The sequence below is a fragment of the Pelodiscus sinensis genome, chromosome 15 (assembly GCF_052426305.1).
Source record: "Pelodiscus sinensis isolate ZL-2025 chromosome 15, ASM5242630v1, whole genome shotgun sequence".
Lineage (NCBI taxonomy): Eukaryota > Metazoa > Chordata > Testudines > Trionychidae > Pelodiscus > Pelodiscus sinensis.
The window spans coordinates 15,829,939-15,850,408 of NC_143066.1; the positions used below are offsets into that span (position 1 = coordinate 15,829,939).

Consider the following 20,470-nt stretch of genomic DNA (forward strand, 5'->3'; position numbering starts at 1 on the left):
CCAGGTCCTGATGAAATGCATCCCAGGATACTCAAGGAGCTGATAGAGGAGGTATCTGAGCCTTTAGCTATGATCTTTGAAAAATCATGGCAGACAGGGGAGATTCCAGAAGGCTGGAAAAGGGCAAATATTGTGCCCATCTATAAAAAGGGGAATAAGAACAACCCAGGAAACTACAGACCGGTCAGTTTAACATCTGTCCCAGGGAAGATAATGGAGCAGGTAATTAAGGAAATCATATGCAAACACTTGGGAGGTAATAAAGTGATAGGGAATAGCCAGAATGGGTTTGTGAAGAACAAGTCATGCCAAACTAATCTGATAGCTTTCTTTGATAGGATAACGAGCCTTGTGGATAAGGGAGAAGCAGTAGATGTCATATACCTAGACTTTAGTAAGGCATTTGATACGGTCTCGCATGATATTCTTATTGATAAACTAGGCAAATATAACTTAGATAGGGCCACGATAAGGTGGGTGCATAATTGGCTGGATAACCGTAGTCAGAGAGTTGTTGTTAACGGTTCTAAATCCTGCTGGAAAGGGATAACAAGTGGAGTTCCTCAAGGGTCTGTTTTGGGACCCGTACTGTTCAATATCTTCATCAATGATGTAGATATTGGGATAGAGAGTACGCTTATTAAGTTTGCAGATGATACCAAACTGGGTGGGGTTGTAACTTCTTTGGAGGATAGGGACATAATTCAAAATGACCTTAGCAAGTGAGAGAAATGGTCAGAGGTAAACAGGATGAGGTTTAATAAAGAGAAATGCAAAGTGCTCCACTTAGGAAGGAACAATCCGTTCCATACATACAAGATGGGAAGCGACTGTCTAGGAAGGAGCATGGCGGAAAGGGATCTAGGGGTCATAGTGGACCACAAGTTGAATATGAGTCAACAGTGTGATGCTGTTGGAAAAAAAGCAAATATGATTCTAGGTTGTATCAACAGGTGTGTTGTAAGCAAAACTCGTGAAGTCATTCTGCCTCTCTACTCTGCACTAGTTAGGCCTCAGCTGGAGTACTGTGTCCAGTTCTGGGCGCCACATTTCAAGAAAGATGTGGAGAAATTGGAAAGGGTACAGAGAAGAGCGACAAGAATGATTAAAGGTTTAGAGAACATGACCTATGAAGCCAGGCTTCATGAACTGGGCTTGTTTAGTTTGGAAAAAAGAAGATTAAGGGGGGACATGATAGCGGTTTTCAAATATCTAAAAGGGTGTCACAAGGAGGACGGAGAAAATGTGTTCCTCTTGGTTTCTGAGGACAGGACAAGGAGTAATGGGCTTAAAGTGCAGCAGGGGAGGTTTAGATTGGACATTAGGAAAAAATTCCTAACTGTCAGGGTGGTCAAATATTGGAATAAATTGCCAAGGGAGGTGGTGGAATCTCCCTCTCTGGAGATATTTAAGAACAGGTTAGATAGACATCTGTCAGGGATGGTGTAGACGGAGCTTGGTCCTGCCTTGAGGGCGGGGGGCTCTCGAGGTCCCTTCCAGTCCTATGATTCTATGATCCCTTCCCTGTCATCCATTTCCAGTTCCTGACAAACAGAGGCTACGGACATCATTCCTACCCATTCTGGCTAATAGGCATTGATGGACCTAAACTACATGAATTATCTAATTCTTTCTTAACTCTATTAAAGTCCTCGTCCTCATCACATACTCTGGCAAGGAGTTCTACAAGTTGACTGTGCCCTGCATGAAGGAAAACTTCCTTTTGTTTGTTTTAAATTTGCTACCTGTTAATTTCATTTGGTGACCCCTAGTTTTTATGTTATGGGATCAAGTCATTAACTTTTCCTTATTCACTTTCTCTATACCTGTCATGATTTTATAGTCCTCTATCATATCCCCCCTTAGTCTCCCAGTCTTTTCTATATCTTCATATGGGACCCATTCCAAACCCGTAATCATGTTTGTTGCCCTTTTCCAAACCTTTTTCAGTGCCACTATATCTCTTTTGAGATGAGGTGACCACATCTGTACACAGTATTCAAGGTGTGTGTGTATCATGGATTTATATAAAGGCAATAAGCTATTCTCCATCTTATTCTCTATCCCTTTTTTAGTGATTCCTAACATTCTGTTTGCTTTTTCGACTGCCACTGCACATTGAGTGGATGTTTTCAGAAAAATATGCACAATGACTCCAAGATCTCTGAGTGGTTATAGCAAAATTAGTCCCCATCATATTGTATTTATAGTTGGGATTATTTTTTCTAATGTGCATTACTTTACATTTATCAACATTAAAATGACATTTTGTTGACTTTTCCCCAACAAATTATGTTCATCTATGCATCTGACAAGTCTATTCTTTATTATGGTTTCAACTAATTTGCCCGTACTGACGTTAGACTTACCGGTCTGTAATTGTCAGGATCACCTCTAGAGCCCTTTTAAAATATTTGTGTCACATTAGCTAACTTCCAGTCATTAAGTACAGAAGATGATTTAAAGGACAGTCTATAAACCACAGTTAATAGTTACACAATTTCACATTTGAGTTGTTTCAGAACTATTGGGAGAATGCCATCTGGTCTCAGTGACTTGTTAGTGCTAAGATTATCAATTAGCTGCAAAATCTCCTCTGACATAGTCTGGGACAGTTCCTTGGATTTGTCACTTAAAGAGAATGGCTCGGGTTTGGGAAACTCCCTAACATCCTTAGCCATGAAGACCTTATTGTCTTTGAGTGCTTCTTTAGCATCTTGACCGTTCAGTGGCCCCACTGATTGTTTAGGAATATAAACAGTCATATAAACATTTCTGATATACTTAATAGTAATTTTTCTATTACTTTTTGATTTTTTTTGACTAGCTATTCTTCAGACTCCTTTTTGGCTCTCATTTTTTTTTACACTTAATTTGACAGAGTTTATGCTCCTTTCTATTTTCATCACTGGGAAATAACTTCCATTTTTTTTAAATGATGCCTTTTTTATCTCTCATGGCTTCTTTTACTTGTTTTTTAAGCCACTGTGGCACTTTTTTGGTTCTCAACAAAAATTTGGGATGTAAGGTGGATCTCTATTATGGTGTCTTTGAAAAGTTTCCATGCAGCTTGCAGGGATTTTACTTCTGGCACTGTACCTTTTAATTTCTGTTTAACTAACCTTCTCATTTTTGTGTCGTTAACCTTTCTGAAATTAAATGCCACACTGAAATTTCCCACTACAAGGCTATTACATTTTATTACATTATGGTCACTGTTTTCAAGCAATCAATTACATTTACCTCTTGGCCCAGATCCTGTGTTCCACTTAGGACTAAATCAAGAATTTCCTCTTGTGTGTTTCATAATCAGCTGCTCCAAGAAGCAGTCATTTAAGGTGTCAAAAAACTTTATCTCTACATCCCATCCTGAGGTGATGTGTACCCAGTCAGTGTGGGGATAGCAGAAATCCCCCACTATTATTGAGTTTTTTAAATTTGTGTAGCCTCTCTAATCTTTCTATTTCATAGTCACTATCACTATCCTGATCAGGTGGTCGATAATATATCCTTACTGCTATATTCTTATCAGAGCTTGAAATTACTATTCATGGAGATTCTGTGGAATATTTTGGTTCATTTAAGCTTTTTTTCTTCATTTGATTCTACATTTTCTTTCACATATAGTGCCACTTCCCCACCAGCACGACCTGTTCTGTCCTTCCGATATATTTTGTACCCTAGTATGACTGTGTCTCATTGATTGTACTCATTCCACCAAGTTTCTGTGATTCCTATTATATCAACATCATCCTTTAATACAAGGCACTCTAATTCACTCATCTTATTATCCTTTTTTCTTCTCTTAGGTGTGTGGAATAAAATAATCCTGATTTCCATGCTAGATTCTGGTTTAGGTAACACTGCTTATGCTGTGACAGTGGTCATCAACTTGTTGCTCGTGATCTACAGGTAGATCAGGCACCTATGCCAGTAGAGTGCGATCCTGAAGAAGGCTGTCTCTGCTTGCCTCATGCTGCTCCTGAAAGCAGCCATCGGGGTGGAAGTAGTTTCTGCAGCCCTTGTGGGGGAAGATGGGGGCAGCTCTTTGCTGCTTCTGATGCCAGTGCTGTAAATGGAGCGTCCATTGGCTGGGAACTGACAAATGAGGGCTGCACTTGCAGGCTCCGGGCAGCAGTGTAGCACATGGAGACCCCCTTTCCTCTTCTGCCTCCAGGGGCCGGCCACAAAGAGAGGGTGCCTGAACTCAGCTAACCAGTGTTTCCAGGAACAGCGTGGGGCCAGGCAGAGGCAGCTTGCCTTAGCCCCACTGTGTTGCTGAGCCAGGAGCCACCTGTAATAAATGCTCCCCAGCTGCATTCTGCAGCCATATCCCCAGCTCTGAGCTAGCCCCCAAACTCCCTCCCAGAGCCTTCACTCTGTACAGCACACAACACTCTGCCCCAGCCTGGACCTACCTCCTGCACTCAAGCTCCCTTCCATAGCATTGGGGTGGAGGAGGTAGTGGAGGCCTTGGGTTTTGAGAGGGAGTTTGGGTGCAGGAAGGGACGCCAGGCTGGAGCAAACTTCTTCCCTGAGTTTTCACTCCTTCCTCCTGCACCCCAAAACTCTGCACCATTTGGAGCTTCTTCCTGCATCCAAATTCCCTTTCAGAGCCTGCAACCTACACTTCCTCCAGCATCCCAGCATTTGATCCTATCTAGATGAAAGTTAATGAGGGTGGAGAGTGGAGTAGGCAGGGCTTTGGAGAAGGGATGTGGCCTCAGGGACAGGAGGAGGGAGGGCAAGGTAGATCCTGGGTTGCCTTTAAACTTAAAAAATGATCTGTAGCATAAAAAGGTTGGAGACCTTACTGACAACAAGCAGCAGGGTCTGGGTTTTACACTGTATTTTTAAGATGACATCTCCAGCAGCCTAACAACATGTGTGAGAACCTCTTCAGACTTGCATATTGTCAACTCAGTTTAGACTGTTTTAATTAAAACTGGTTTATATGAGCAATGATCTAGCAGCAGTTTTGACATTGTTGTATAATGATAATGCTGGCCAGAGAATAGTCCCTGATTTTGCAAAAAATGTAAACTCTTTAATACTCTTTAACAAAGTGTACAACATACAGTTTGTATATTATAAAAATCTATTAAAATTGGGAGGAATCTTGCAAGTCTGTTCAAAGTAGGGAGGCTGGAAATAATTGTTCAGAAATGTTTCCATTAGTCTTTAAGTATTCATTAGATATCATTGAATGCTGATCCTGTCCTAGTCTGAAAAGTGCCTGAAAAACTAGCGTTTCATGTGTATTGCCTCTCTACCTGGGCACTGAGCCTCTGTGTTACAAAATCAAAGTTGTTCTCTACCAGTTCTGCAATTTTAGATCCAAAGATTGGATTCTTCTCCCATTGTATGTCAATACGAGACTGATGTAAATCTATTAACGTCACTAGAGTTGTTTCTTATTTCCCCTAGCAGATGAGAAAATCAGGCCCTAGGAGGCAATCTCTCTTTCAATCACAATCAATGTAAAAGTGACTCTGGAGGCAAAAGTGACTCTGGAGGCAAAATGAGGTGCTCATTGACAACTGTGCAAGTCCATTGTCATTAATAGGGTTTCTGCATGTGATTTGGTCATAATGAATAATTCTGTTGAAGCAAAAGAAACCAGTTCACTCACTGCTGTATTTGCAGTTCCAACAAGCAAAATCTTGTGTTTCAACCAAAATTCAAACCTGTTTTTTTTGTTTTGTTTTACTTTTTCAGCTAGAACTGTAGTTTGAAATTTTAGCTTCATTTTTTAACTCAGTTCACCTTCATCACTAAGAAACCTGATAAGCTTGTGTTCCTATATGTGATTTTTATCCTTAAGATAGCTGGTTCACCTTATCTCAAGACAGTTCATTTCTTGTAGTTACACATTCACAACAACATTATCATTAAATTAAACTTCAGTGTTGTCTTTTCTGCTTTATTAATCATGCATATCCACCAAACTTCATCAAAATAGCTTTTACCTGAGCTGTGCAACATTTTATATGTCTTAGGAGTTTCTTCCAAAGGTGTATAATGTTGAGCTACATTATTTTTTTCCTGATAACAAGCCATGAAGACCTGCATTCAGAGCCTTTGTTTGTGACTGATTACAGTGCTTTGAGCCTTATTTATTTCAGCCCCCTTTTATTTTGCAGCATCTGGAGGCACATCATCATAAAAGAGTAGACTTCACTTGTACAAGACTTCCCCGGAGGTGGATGTCTCACCCTGATTTAGGGCAGTTTTCACCTCAGTGTGTCACTTAAGAGAAATTAATTGTTCCAGAGCTACTCTGCCTGACCACAAATGCATGCGCTAGGCTGCTCCCCTGCCCTACTGTAGCTTAGCTATCCAGTTGTCCCAAAGGCTAGGGAAAAAACTGTTTGGTTTGGACTCTGGCTTTGCAGGTTTAACTTTCTGTGTGGTTCCCTCTGCCCCCCTCCCTGCCCCAAGCATCAAAAGGAAAAAAAAAATCCAAAACTTCCAATAGCAAAAGAGGAAAACAAAGTGTCCTTTTAAAATCCCGAGGTCTCTGTTCCTGATTCAAAATGATCCCATCAGCACAGCGCTGGGGTGTCTGTAGATATAGACTGAGCCCCTAAAAAAGTCTCAAGAATAGGATTAGACATGGAGGCCTGTTTAGCCTTGCTGCGGGTGACCATTCCCACCTTCTTAGCATGGTTGACTGTCCTCTCCCACCAGCCTAGGAATGGGATAATCTTCATAGACTGCAAAAGTCCAAAGTACATAACAGGCAATGTGTCTGTTGGCAAGTCAAGAGTCTTCCCTCAAGAGTTGAACAGTTACTTGCGCTTCTGGGTTGATGAATTTGGGGTCTACTTGTGACCGGTGGATTGTGAACATGTGTCTCCACGCAAAAATTTCTTCCTGCCCACACTCATAGCTTCCCTTCACTCTGGGGGTATCTGAGAGGCATCTGGACCTAAGGACTCTTGTTGGGACCGCAGTGCAATGCACTGCACTCTGCTGGTGCTCTTGGGGCTTCCCCTGCCCTTTGTGACATCATCCATTAAAAACATATACTCTGTGGGAAAATGTCAGATTTAAAATGTTATAAATACATATTAACACTTATTTTATATGCATTGTAATGCTCCTTTCTCTTTCTTGGTGCACTCGGGGGAGGGGGGAGAGTCACGCTTTACCTTGAGGTATGTCTACACTGCAGGGGTTTTCCGGGATACCAGAGGATGCATCTGCTCTTCCACTTCCTTTTGCGGAAAAGCAGACATGCTCTTTCGGAAGCCCTGTCTTCCTCCACCTTCGAGGAAGAAGGGCGCTTCCGAAAGAGAAGGGTTTTTCCAAAATTTGGCCCAGTGTACTTGGGCCAAATTTCGGAAAAGTCTCTTCAGAAAAAAACTGTTGGAAAAAGGTATGTAAATTGCAGCGCGCAATTAGCGTACCTTTTTCTGATACATCAGTGTAGTATAGACATAGCCTGAAGAGCACATATTGACAAAGACTGAGAGTATTTTGTACAACTTCTTTAAATTATCAGGAGTCCTGAAAATATCATGTAAGCTGCTACAGCACTTTGTTAAAAATGTGAATTGCTATGTAAGTGAATTTGCAAACTTTTATTGCTGTAAAGTTGTTGAATGTGGCATCATTTTCATAGGTTAAACCCATGAATGTAGAGTATTTGATGATGGATGCCTCCATTCTGCTGCCTCCAACGGGGACACCACTAACTGGTATTGATTTCGTGAAAAGACTGCCATGTGGAGATGTGGAAAGAACACGAAGAGTGAGTGAGCCTACTTTTCTTAAATCCTTTGGTGAAATGACTCTTAAGACTTTCCTAAATAGACAGGTGTCTTCACATTCCATAGGAAAAACACCATTTCAGCATGGAGCACCAATTGTATTGGCCAGAATACCAGAAATTACATCATAGAATCAAAATTAAAAATGCGGGGCGGAGGGGGGGGAGACCTAGTTAAGTCACCTAGTTCATATCCCATTCAGTGCAGAATTAGTTTTTCTAAAGTTTTTCTTGTATATAGTAACTTTAATTTGTATTTAGGAAAAGGGATTTTCTCTGCTTTACTTGGAGGAGTTCCATTGTCAAGGTGTATCCCCACCTTCTCCATATCCACAGAGCCATTTATCTCATCGTAGAAGGCAGTAGGATTGGAAAAGGTTCAGAAAAGGGCAACAAAAATGACTTGTCATTGGTGAATCCATTTTGAGTATTTCTGACCACTTTATTCTCTTCCAAATGCTTTAAAATGGATTCATTTCCAGACTCTTTTCAAAAATGTTAAAGAAAACTTTGATATTCCAAAGGAAATATCTTTATAAAAGTTTAAGGCTGTTTTCTTGCTGTCAAAACTCACTTTCATTAATGTGCTTTCTGGTGAATGACAGGAGCAAAGGATTCAGCTCAGTACCATATGACTGGAAGGTAGCAATACAATGCTGATTTTTTAAAAAGGGCTCTATAGGAGATCGTGGCATTTATAGGCTGCTGAGCCTAACGTCAGTACCAGGCAACTTGGTAGAAAGTTCAGTAAAGAATAGAATTATCAGACACTGATAAATATTAATTTTTTATTTTATTTTATTTTATTTTATTTTATTTTATTTTATTTTATTTTATTTTATTTTATTCCGGGGGAAAGATTCAAGCCAGCTTTTATAATGGCAAGTCATGTTTTCCTAATTTGTTATTGTTTGATGGAGTCCTCAATCATGTGGCTAAGAGTGATCCACTCAATATAGCTTACTTGACCTTCACAGAGGAGTTGAAATATCACTTATTTAAAGCATCCTTGAACATACTGTGTAAGATTCCATAAAGCCAGAATGAGGGAGGGTGCTCAGAACTTGAATAAGCCACACTAGCTGTTCACAGATGGCTTTAATTTTCACTACAGCTCTGGTCTATTAATGTTTTATATTAAATGGTAGCTGCAGAAAAGATAAAGAAATATGAGCTCTTAGTTGGCTTTTCATATGTATATTCCTGGAAATACATCCCACTGTGTATGGCTGTTTAACAAAAACTCTCTCACTACCAATTTGAGCACTTGTATTGTATTTTAAACTTTGAATTTTTGGAGTGGGGAAAAATGGTTGGAGGCCTTTTCTAATAAATCATTAATTGGAGTGCTTATAAAATTATTGAACATTAAAACACATAACAGTAACCTTTTTAAAAACATTAAGACTTTTGAACTCCTTGTTTAAAATGCAATGAACTTTCTGGAACATAGTACCTTATTTTTCCTCTTCGAGTGGTCCCTGTGGGTGCTCCACTCATGGTGTTGGGCTCGTCCCGACGCCGCAGCTCGGAGGCTTTGCATAGCTGTTTTCAGCCGGGTGCGCCATGGAGCTTCTTGTCTCTCTCCTCACAGCAGTTCTCCTTCCTTCAGGGAACCTGTAGTTAGTTAATTGTATACTTAGCTTCATTTGTTGCCAGTTTTATCTTATCTACAAAACAAACAAACAAGGGTTCCTGTTAATGCTTCAGCTCCCTGCTATTATGAGCCGGGGATCAGCTGCGGAGTAAAAAAAAACAAAAAACAAACTTGTTCTGTGGGAAGAAACTGATTAACAGTCATGCCTGGATCTCCAGGTTTTAAAAAGTGTGCCCACTGCAGTGAGCCAATGCCAATTTCTGATGGGCATTCACTTTGAGTACGTTGCCTGGGGGAGCCTCGTTGTGACAGGGAAGTGCGGCTAAAAATGTTCTTCCTTATTAAGGCACTGGACCCCAATGCGGGAACTCCTGAGCAACGGGGGAGAATCCCTAAGAGAAGAATCTCTTCCCTTGATTTGCGGGAGAAAAAGAAAAAAACCTTCCCAGCTAGATCCCTTCCACCTGAAATAATGGTGGTGGGCAAACATGGATCCTCTGGCTCTGTCCCGCGAGCCTCACCATCTGGTTTGGGGGCAAAGGGATGGAAGGCTCCGGTGCCCAGGAGTCCATATTCTGGGCCAGAAGCAGCCTTGGTGCTGGCAAGTGTAACCTATCTGAAAAAGGCGCCGGCACCACACCGCTCCTCTTCAAAAGCCCGGGACAAAGCTGGGTGGGCAGTGGCGGCGCCGCAAGAAACTCTCATGGCACCAGCAACTCATAGACTCATAGACTTTAAGGTCAGAAGGGACCATTATGATCATCTAGTCTGACCCCCTGCACAGCGCAGGCCACAGAATCTCGCCCACCCCTCTTAGAATAATCCTCTCACCTATGTCTCAGATATTGAAGCCTTCAAATACTTTGAAGGCCCCAACATGCAGAGAGTCCTTCAGCTGTGATCTGTGCCCAATGCTACAGAGGAAGGCGAAAAACCTCCAGGGCCTCTGCCAATCTACCCTGGAGGAAAATTCCTTCCTGACCCCAAATATGGCGATCAGCTAAACCCTGAGCATGTGGGTAAGACTCACCAGCCAGACACCCAGAAAGTTCCCTATAATGAATGGTCAATTAGTTACCAAGATCATGTTATTTCATCCAACCATCCCCTTATCATAGAATCATAGAACTGGAAGAGACCTCAGAAGGTCGTCAAGTCCAGCCCTCCGCTCTAGGCAGGACCAATCCCATCTAAATCAACCCAGCCAGGGCTTTATCAAGCCGAGACTTAAACACCTGTAGGGATGGAGACTCCACTACTTCCCTAGGTAACCCATTCCAATGCTTCACTACCCTCCTAGTAAAATAGTTTTTCCTAATATCCAATCTGGACCTCTCCCACCACAACTTGAGACCATTGCTCCTTGTTCTGCCATCTGTCACTACTGAGAACAGCCTCTCTCCATCCTCTTTGGAACCTCCCTTCAGGAAGTTGAAGGCTGCTATCAAGTCCCCCCTTACTCTTCGCTTCTGCAGACTAAACAGACCCAAGTCCCTCAGCCTCTCCTCGTAGGTCATGAGCTGAGCTGACAGCGTTGCCGGCGCAGAAGGCAGATGTGGTGCGGACAAGCAGCATGCACACTTTGAATGCGCTGGCACCGCTTTCTTCCCCCAGCAAGTGGCTGCAGAGCAGTGCACGATCGCGGATATGCTGCCAGCACCGGGGGGAACCCCTCTGGCACCGGCATCTCGCCAACCAATGTCGCAGGTGCCACATGGGGCTTCTCAATTACAACCAGCCCCGGCACCGGTATATACAACGCAGCAACAGCTGACGGACGTACTGGCACAGGAGCAGGAGCCAGAGATGCAGCCCCAAGCAGCGGCACCATTCATAGCACAGGGACAGGGTACTCACCTCTCTCCTTCCCCGAGATTTTCACTGGGTCCCTCTCTTTCTCCTACGGTGTATGGCTCACCTTCACACCATGGCTACCGGTACCTCAGCCCCAGGCATCCTACCTATTATAGACAAGATTCTCCATATGGGCGCCCTCATTGCAGGGGCTATTATAGACACCCATCCTACTCTCCATCATATGGACAGTCGTATTACTACTCTCCGCCCATTAGGCACAAGAGACGGCATAACAGCAATAGATCGTCCAGGTGTTCGTCTCCTCATCCATCAAATCGGTATTACGAGTACCACCGCTCTTCTCCGTACTCATCACGCCCACATTCCCCTCATAATGGGCATCAACAGTCCCCATGCTACAACCCGCCATCAGCGAGGCACTCTCCGCCACACCAGCACTGTGACCGTCACCTGGTGTCCCCATCACGCAGCCAGCCTGGTACAATGCAGCAGTCAGACCTGGAAGAGGGTCAGTTGTCTGAAGAGGATGACCATCAGTCTGAAAACCCAATTCCTGACGGTTCACCCTCATCTTCTCATGGGGCAGTTTCCTCACCGGACACGTCCCCACCAGATAACAGAACAACAACAACGCACTCATCTCTTTCACCATCGACTTCGACCCTTTCAAAACCAATGGACGGCAATTACATCAGACCGCTGGGTATTGCAACTGGTGGTATTTGGGCTCACCATCCCCTTCACTACCATACCACCCACCCACAAATCCACCAACCCCGTCCCTTTTCAGGGACCCCTTTCACGAGAGCCGTTTGAAAGAAGAAGCTCAGCGTTTGCTCTCCATAGGGGCTATAGAGCCCGTAACTCCTCAGTTCAGAGGACGGGGCTTCTATTCACGGTATTTTCTAACAGAGAAGAAGACTGGAGGATGGAGGCCGATCCTTGACCTCAGGAAGTTAAACAAATACCTACGCCGTCAAAGGTTCAAGATGGTGACCCTTGCCAAGATACTACCGTCACTAGAGAAGGACAATTGGTTTGCAGCCCTCGACCTGCAAGACGCCTATTTTCATATAGCCATACATCCAGCTCACAGGCGTTTTCTCCGTTTCACTATCGGCGATGATCATTTCCAATATCGAGTGCAACCATTTGGACTTGCATTTGCTCCCAGAGTGTTTTCAAAAACCTTGGCAATAGTAGCAGCTCACTTGTGGCGCAGAGACGTGATCATATTTCCATATTTAGATGACTGCCTCATAAAAGGGAGGTCCAGACAAGAAGTCCAACGCATGGTGGCATTAGTCAGACAGACATTTCTATTGCTTGGGTTCATAATCAACGAGCAAAAGTCGTCTCCATATCCTATACGTTTCATAGGCGCACATCTCGATTACACCACGGCCCGTGCATACTTATCTCGAGCGCTTCCAACTTCTACGGGAACTGGCCACTGTAGTCATCCATGCACCTATGGTCACTGTACTTACCTGTCTCCGCCTTATGGGGCATATGACTGCCACCACCTTTGTGGTTCAACACGCAAGACTTCATTTTTGTTTTCTCCAAAATTGGTTTCCTTCGGTGTACATTCCAACAAGGCACTCCATGTATAAAGTGATAACCCCAACTCCTCTAGTTCGCAGATCCCTGGGTTGGTGGTTGCACCCGAAAAATCTGCTAGCAGGGGTTTCATTCAAATGTTAGCAGCCATCGATCCAGCTGACTACAGACGCCTCCCTCTTGGGCTGGGGGGCGCACACTGATGGTGCGTTCGTGCAGGGCAGATGGTCCATAGCGGACACACTTTCCCATATCAACCTCCTAGAGCTGAAAGCTATATTTCTTGGCTGCAAACATTTTCCGTTCGCGTATAGCTGGTACAACCGTCCAAGTACTTACGGACAACATAGCAGCTATATATTATATCAGTCAACAAGGAGGAGCACAATCACGAGGACTGTGCACACAAGCAGTCCATCTATGGGACTTGGTGCATAAAAACCCGTACCACTCTGATAGCATCTTACTTATCAGGCACGAGCAATGTCATGGCGGATGCTCTAAGCAGAATTTTCCCTCAGGATCACGAGTGGGAAATTCGCCCCGATGTCTTGGATGACATCTTCCGAGCTTGGGGAATACCGCAAATAGATCTCTTTGCAACCTACAAACCCATAGCTGGTTCAGGGTAGAGGAGCAACTTTGTTCAGAAGCTGTAAAGTCAGTACAGTTGAACAGCAGGAGACAAACCACAAGAAACTCTTATTTGGCAAAATGAAAGAGATTCATTGCTTGGTGTGAGAGAGCTGACATCCAGCTGCACTCTGCACCAATGCATAAAATTCTTGATTACATCTTTTCCTTACACCAGGCAGGCCTTTCAATTTCTACGCTAAAAGTTCATCTCTAAGGAATCACTGTCTTCCATACCACCAACAAAGGTCATTCAGTTTTTACTCACCCCATGACCAAAAGGCTGCTTAAGGGAATAGCTAATCTTAGACCCCCATGAAGACCCATTCCCCCTACTTGGAGCTTGGATTTGGTACTTGATGCATTAACTCTTACAGCCGCTAGCCACCATGTCCTTATCAATGCTCAACACAAAGGTAGTATTCTTGTTGGCTATTACATCTGCCTGCAGGGTGAGCGAACTGGCAGCATTAATGGCAACACCACCTTTCACAGTTTTTACCAAGGACTCAGTCACGTTACGTACCCATCCAGCCTTTATCCCTAAGGTTGCTATGCAATTTCATATCAACGAGCCAGTCATTTTGCCTGTCTTTTATCCAAAACCGCATGCTTCGAATCGAGACTCACTATTTCATACCCTCAATGTACGTCGAGTGTTGGCATTCTATATAGACAGAACACGGACCTGGCGTATGACGACCGTCTAATAGTGTCCATAGCGGATTGCTCTAAGGGCACTGCATTGTCTTCCCAGCGACTGTCCAACATCATAGTTTTGTGTATCACCATGTGCCACGCAATGCGCAATAAGCCCCTCCAGACTGTACCTAGAGCGCATTCCACTAGGGCAGTGGCAACATCCACTGCTTTTGCCAGAGGAGTTTCTCTTCCAGAAATCTGCAGAGCAGCCACATGGTCCTCGAGCTTGACCTTTATGTATCACTACGCAATAGTGCATAGATGGACTCCTGACTCTTCAGTGTCCTCAGCAGTGCTTTCGGTCATTGACAGACCTGAAGTCCAGGAACGCAACGAGAGCACTGCTACAAAGTCACCGTGAGTGGAGCACCCACGGGGACCACTCGAAGAGGAACGAGAAGTTACTCACCTTCGTGCAGTAATGATGGTTCCTCGAGATGGGTCCCCATGGGTGCTCCATGTCCCACCCTTCCTCCCCATTCCAGAGTTGTTTTGTTCTTTGTATCCTTACAGATACAGAACTATGAGAGGAACTGACAGGGAAGCCGGGTGCACGTGAAGATCAAAGGGCACGAACGGCGCGAGCATCCGGCTGAAAACCAGCTATGCAAAGCTCCGAGCTGCAGTGCCGGGGCGAGCCCGACACCATGAGTGGAGCACCCACAGGGACCCATCTCGAGGAACCATTGTTACTGCACGAAAGTGAGTAACTTCTCATTTTGTTTTATTGTTAAGTCCATTGTAACTGCTTTTTAATAAATAAATTGTTGTATGTAGTGGTGTTGTAGCTGTGTTGATCCCACTTTGTCTTTATAATAAACACATTAAGTATGTGAGCTTTCAGAATATTATTAACACTAAGTTATTCTTGCACGCATGTAGATACTGATTCTCTGCTTTTCTGTCTCTGGGGTCAGTGATATTCAAGCTAGTTAGCTTTACAACCCTTGCTCTGAAAGACTGATCCCAGTCACTTTGAGCATATATTTTTACATCGAACAATGACACTCCATCTATTAAATAAGCTGTAGTGCACCTGAAACTACCTTCTGCTTCAGTTCACTTGGAAGGTGTCAAGCTATTGTCTAACATGACGCTTGAGTGTGGAGCTTACTGACTTTCCCTCCTTTCATCCCTCCCCAGTTGTTGCTGAGGGTATCACCACAACAATATTCCTGGGTTAAAAGTACTCTAGAGAATTTGGGATTCCCAAGCGAGAATTTATAGTGCTACTAGCCATGCTACTAGTCCCGTCTCAAAAATAATTATAATAAAATAAAAAGTCTACTCTCTCAAACAAAAAGAATCATTCAAATTGATCCACACATTTAACAACTATCTTAACAACATTTAACAACTAGCCTTATGATCTTCAATTGTAGAAGTATACCTTCACTATACGTTCTCTGCTGATTTCAAAGGATGGAAAATCCACAGTGTGCGCTTCTGCCTTGGTTTAGTTTTGTTGACAAATGGTACGCGAATGTACTTTTTAAGTTGAAACAGTTGACATACCACACTGCAATGTAATCAGTGGTCTTAAACATAGATGTATTTTATACAACTCTTTAAGTGCTTATTTCATTGTGCAGAGAGATTAGTATCTTTAGTCTAATGCAGAATAATTCAACAGTGTGTTTTTAATTTCTTTAGGCAATCAGAGTTTTCTTTATGCTCCGTTCACTATCACTTCATTTGCGAGATGAGCCAGAAACTCAGTTGCCACTGACAAGGGAAGAGGATCTAATAAAAAAAGATGATGTTCTTGACTTGAGTAAGTAGCTTCCTTCCCCAATTATTAAATACATATAATGGAAAGTTGCCTATTTCCTTTGTGGAACTGACAAAAAAATAGGTTTTTATTCTTCATGTAGCTGCATAATGACGACTGATGTCTTGGTACTAACTTTAGCTTCTGTTACAAGTCTGTTAGTCTGAATACATATCCCACCAGTAATAGATAAAAAGGGAAATCAAAATAGTAAATTAAGGGTTGTACCGAATTTATTTTTCCTTCGTTTGGTCCTTCACTAGAATTCCAGCTACTTCAACCCCTGAATAGGCTTTGCTAGTACAAACGCTGTTTGTCTTAACTAGTTGGACCTGAGAGGATGCATTTTGCTATTGTTCTCTTATGCTTTGGTTTTTCAATTCTGCCCTTCCAAAATGTGCACAACCGAAATTTAGACGGATAGAAAATAAATCCAACTATATCTGTGCTATCTTTTTGGAATCACTCTCTCTGTATCCCACTTTCCTTTTCACATTTCAGTATTAGCATTTAAAGATGGTAGTACACTGACTTTTTTTCTCCAATTGAACAGCACACCAACGTATAAGGTCTGAGGTAAATAGGGTGAAGTTTATTAAGGACAAATGTGAAGTACCCCACTTAGGAAGGAACAGTCAGTTTCATACATTCAGAATGGGAAACGACTGTCTAGAAAGGAGTACTGCAGAATGGGATCTAGGGATCATAGTGGACCACAAGCTAAATATGAGGCAACAGTGTGACACTGTTGCAAAAAAAGCAAACAAGATTCTGGGATGCATTAACAGGTGTGTTGTGAGCAAGACATGAGAAGTAATTCTTCCGCTGTATTCTGCGCTGATTAGGCCTCAATTGGAGTATTGTGTCCAGTTTTGGGTGCCACATTTCAAGAAAGATGTGAAGAAATTGGACAAGGTCCAGAGAAGAGCAACAAGAATGATTAACGGTCTAGAGAACATGACCCGTGAGAGAAGACGGAAAGAACTGGGCTTGTTTAGTTTGGAAAGGAGAAGACTGAGAGGGGACATGATAGCAGGTTTCAGGTATCTAAAAGGGTGTCACAAGGAAAAGGGAGAAAAATTGTTCTCCTTAGCCTCTGAGGACAGGATAAAAAGTGATGGCCTTAAACTGCAGCAAGAGAGATTTAGGTTGGACATTAGGAAAAAGTTCCTAACTGTCAGGGTCTTTAAACACTGGAATAAGTTGCCTAGGGAGGTTGTGGACTCTCTATCTCTGGAGATATTTAAGAGCAGGTTAGATAGACATCTATCAGGAATGGTTTAGATGGTACTGGGTCCTGCCCTGAGGGCAGGGAACTGGACTCAATGACCTTTCGAGGTCCCTTCCAATTCTAGTGTTCTATGATTCTATGATATTCTGAGGGGCTGTGTCTAGACTACATCCCTTTTCCGTAAAAGGGTTGCAAATTAGACACATGGCAATTGCAAATGAAGCGGGGATTTAATTCCCCCTCGCTTCATTTGCATAAAAATGGCTGCCGCTTTTTTCCGGCTCGGAGCTTTGCCAGAAAAAAGCGCCAGTCTAGACGTGGATCTTTCAGAAATGGCTTTATTTTCCGAAAGATCCGTGTCTAGACTGGCGCTTTTTTCCGGCAAAGCTCCGAGCCAGAAAAAAGCGGCAGCCATTTTTATGCAAATGAAGCGGGGGGGACTTAAATCCCCGCTTCATTTGCAATTGCGATGTGTCTAATTTACATCCTTTTTACGGAAAAGGGATGCAGTCTAGACACAGCGAGGGGGTTTAAAATCTGCAACTTCAGATTAGTGCAACATGCCCAAAGTATAGTCTCTAAGGATATGTCTACACTGCATTCCTCTTTCGAGAGAGGAATGCAAATGCAGACAAACGAAATTGCAAATAAAGCGCGGATTTGAATTTCCTGCGCTTCATTTGCATAAGTGCGTCTGACCACTTTTTCGAAATACCCTATTTTGAGCTAAAAACACTGTTTAGATGCCGTTATTTCAAGAAAAAACCCTTGTTTTGAAATAACCCTTAAACTTCATTTTGTAAGGGTTATTTCGAAAGAAGGTTTTTTTCAAAATAACCCCATCTAGACTGCGTTTTATTCTTTCAAAATAAGGTGTTTCGAAAAAGCGGCTGGACACAATTATGCAAATGAAGCACGGGAAATTCAAATCTATACTTCATTTGCAATTTTCTTTGTCTGCATTTGCATTCCTCTCTCGAAAGAGAAATGCAGTGTAGGCATACCCTCAGCCTTACATGATGCCTATGTAGGAAGTTGAGAGTCAAGGTAGTCTCCATTTGCAATATCATTAGAATGAGACTTTCAAATTCTATTTAAGAAGCAGAAAACTGGGAGACATGTAGAAAATTAAAATTCGTTCTTTGCAGTAATTTGTGAACTAAACCTTAGGAACCATTGTGTAACTTGTTCAGAATGCTAAATGGGAAAGCTCACTATACAGTGAGGATTAATCCATTATAATTATATCCGTGCATTTTAGTTAATAAGGTTTCTGTATAAATCAAGTGAGATACTTGGAGTGATTCTGGCCTTAAGTCAGAGGCACAAACTGCAGGAAACTTACTTTGTGACTAAGTTTCAGAGGGGTAGTCGGGTTAGTCTGTAACTGGAAAAACTTAAAAAAAACCAATGAATAGTCTTGTAGCACCTTAGAGACTAACACGGAATGCAGATGGTATCCATCCTTTAACTCCATTCATCTGAAGAAGTGGGTTGTGCCCACAAAAGCTCAGGATACCATCTACATTTTTTGTTAGTTTCTAAGGTGCTGCAAGACTATTTTCTGTGACTACAATGCAGCATAAGAAAAGGAAACATAACATGTCTTTAATCTCATTTTTATAGTGTGGGGTGTATTTTTATTAAATAAAATAGCAGTGTGTGGGGAAATCTGATTTTTCCCCTTCTATTATGCAAAAATATAATAAAAATGTAATACATTGCATTTACCTATCAATTTTAATTGATTAAAGTTAGCCAGTTGAGCTCTTAACTAATAGTGTGCAGGCAGTTTAGTAAGAATTTACAGGCACTGCGTCTGAATCTAATTAGAGTTAATGCAATGTAGCATGTTATAACTGAAGTAGATTCAAATCCCAGCAAATAAATGAAATTTACCTGCATCTAAATGGCATATTATATTCTAGACAGAACAGAAAACTGAAATCACTTTTCTGATACTTTGGTCTCATAACACTGAAATGTTACACTTGATTGTTTTTATTGGTCCTGTTTACCACAGCACTTTCAAATTGTTACATTTATGTTCAATGTGATTGTGTCATAAGTGTTGTAAGGGTATTTCAAAAGGATTTTTTTAGCATACTTGATTTTATTGTGAGGCACTGAAACAGGTTAATCACCTGAACAAAGGAAACTCTTTGAACCTGTAGCATGCCCGGACTTCATTTAATCCCAGGGTTTGACACCACCACTGCCATGCACCAGCAAAGCATTGAAAGAGCATTCGGTATAAAAACATACAAATGACACAGAAGATTTCACTTTTATTCTTAATACAGGTTGAAGCTCTCTGGTCCAGTACTCTTGGGACTTTACTGGTCCTGGATGAGGGATTTTTCTAGACCAGCAGAGGTCATTTCTGGCCCTCCTGCCACTGGCACCCTCCAACCTTGGCCTGAACACCAGCCTCCCCAGTAGTCCCCCCCCCCCCACTGGCCCCCACTGACCTGTCCGTTCTCACTGCCATGGTGAGCAGCCCAGCCACCTCTATTCAGTGGGCTCCCACTGTCATGCCGGGCTGGCCAGCCACTGCTGTGTGCTGACCTCCTGCTACCACATAAGAATGGCCATTCTGGATCAGACCAAAGGTCCATCTACCCAGTATCCTGTCTGCTGACAGTAGCCAATGCCAAATGCCCCAGATGGAGTGAACAGAAATAAGTAATCAAATGATCCCTCTCCTATTATCCATTTCCAGCCTTTGACAAACAAAGGCTAGGGACATCACTTCTACCCATTCTGGCTAAATAAGTATTTATGGACCTAACCTCTATGAATTTATCTTGTTCTTTTTTGAACTCTGTTAAAGTCCTGGTCTTCATGACAGCCTCTGGCAAGGAGTTTCACAGGCTGACTTTTCGCTGTGTAAAGAAAAACTTCCTTTTGTTTGTTTTAAACCTGTTACCTGTTAATTTCATTTGGTGACCCCTAGTTTTTATGTTATGGAATCAAGTAAATAATGTTTCATTATTTACTTTCTTCAGACCTCTATCATATCCCCCCTTAGTCTCCTCTTTTCTAAGCTGAAAAGTCCTAGTCTTTTAAATCTGTCTTCACATGGCACCCATTCCAAACCCCTAATCATTCTTGTTTTCCTTTTCTGAACCTTTTCCAGTCCCGCTGCCTCTGCAGACCAGGCTCCCGCTGCAGTGTCCAGTTCCTGCTGTCGTTCCGGGCTCCCTCTGTCCTGTAGCTGCAAATTGGATTCCTGCTGCCCTGCCAGGCTGCAGGGCTCCCAGGTGCTAGCTTTCCACCTGGACTTTTTAGTCCTGGAACATCCATGGTCTTTCTGGACCATGGATGTTACTTGTCTAGAGCAGTGATCCCCAACACGATGCCCGCGGGCACCATGCCCGC

General features: G+C 42.7%; 1 protein-coding gene across 9 annotated transcripts in view; it reads left to right on the plus strand.

Annotated features, from left to right (window-relative positions):
* Window positions 1–20,470, plus strand: part of CLEC16A (C-type lectin domain containing 16A) — a 341,368-nt gene that overhangs the window by 120,710 nt on the left and 200,188 nt on the right. For all 9 annotated transcript variants that reach the window (XR_012896118.2, XM_075899302.2, XM_075899304.2 and 6 more), the window contains 2 exons: window positions 7,628–7,756; window positions 15,741–15,861. Coding sequence is in view for 8 of the 9 variants with exons in the window: in XM_075899302.2 (XP_075755417.1) it covers window positions 7,628–7,756; window positions 15,741–15,861 (250 nt within the window). In the remaining variant the exon portion in view is untranslated. The remainder of the gene's footprint in view (window positions 1–7,627; window positions 7,757–15,740; window positions 15,862–20,470) is intronic.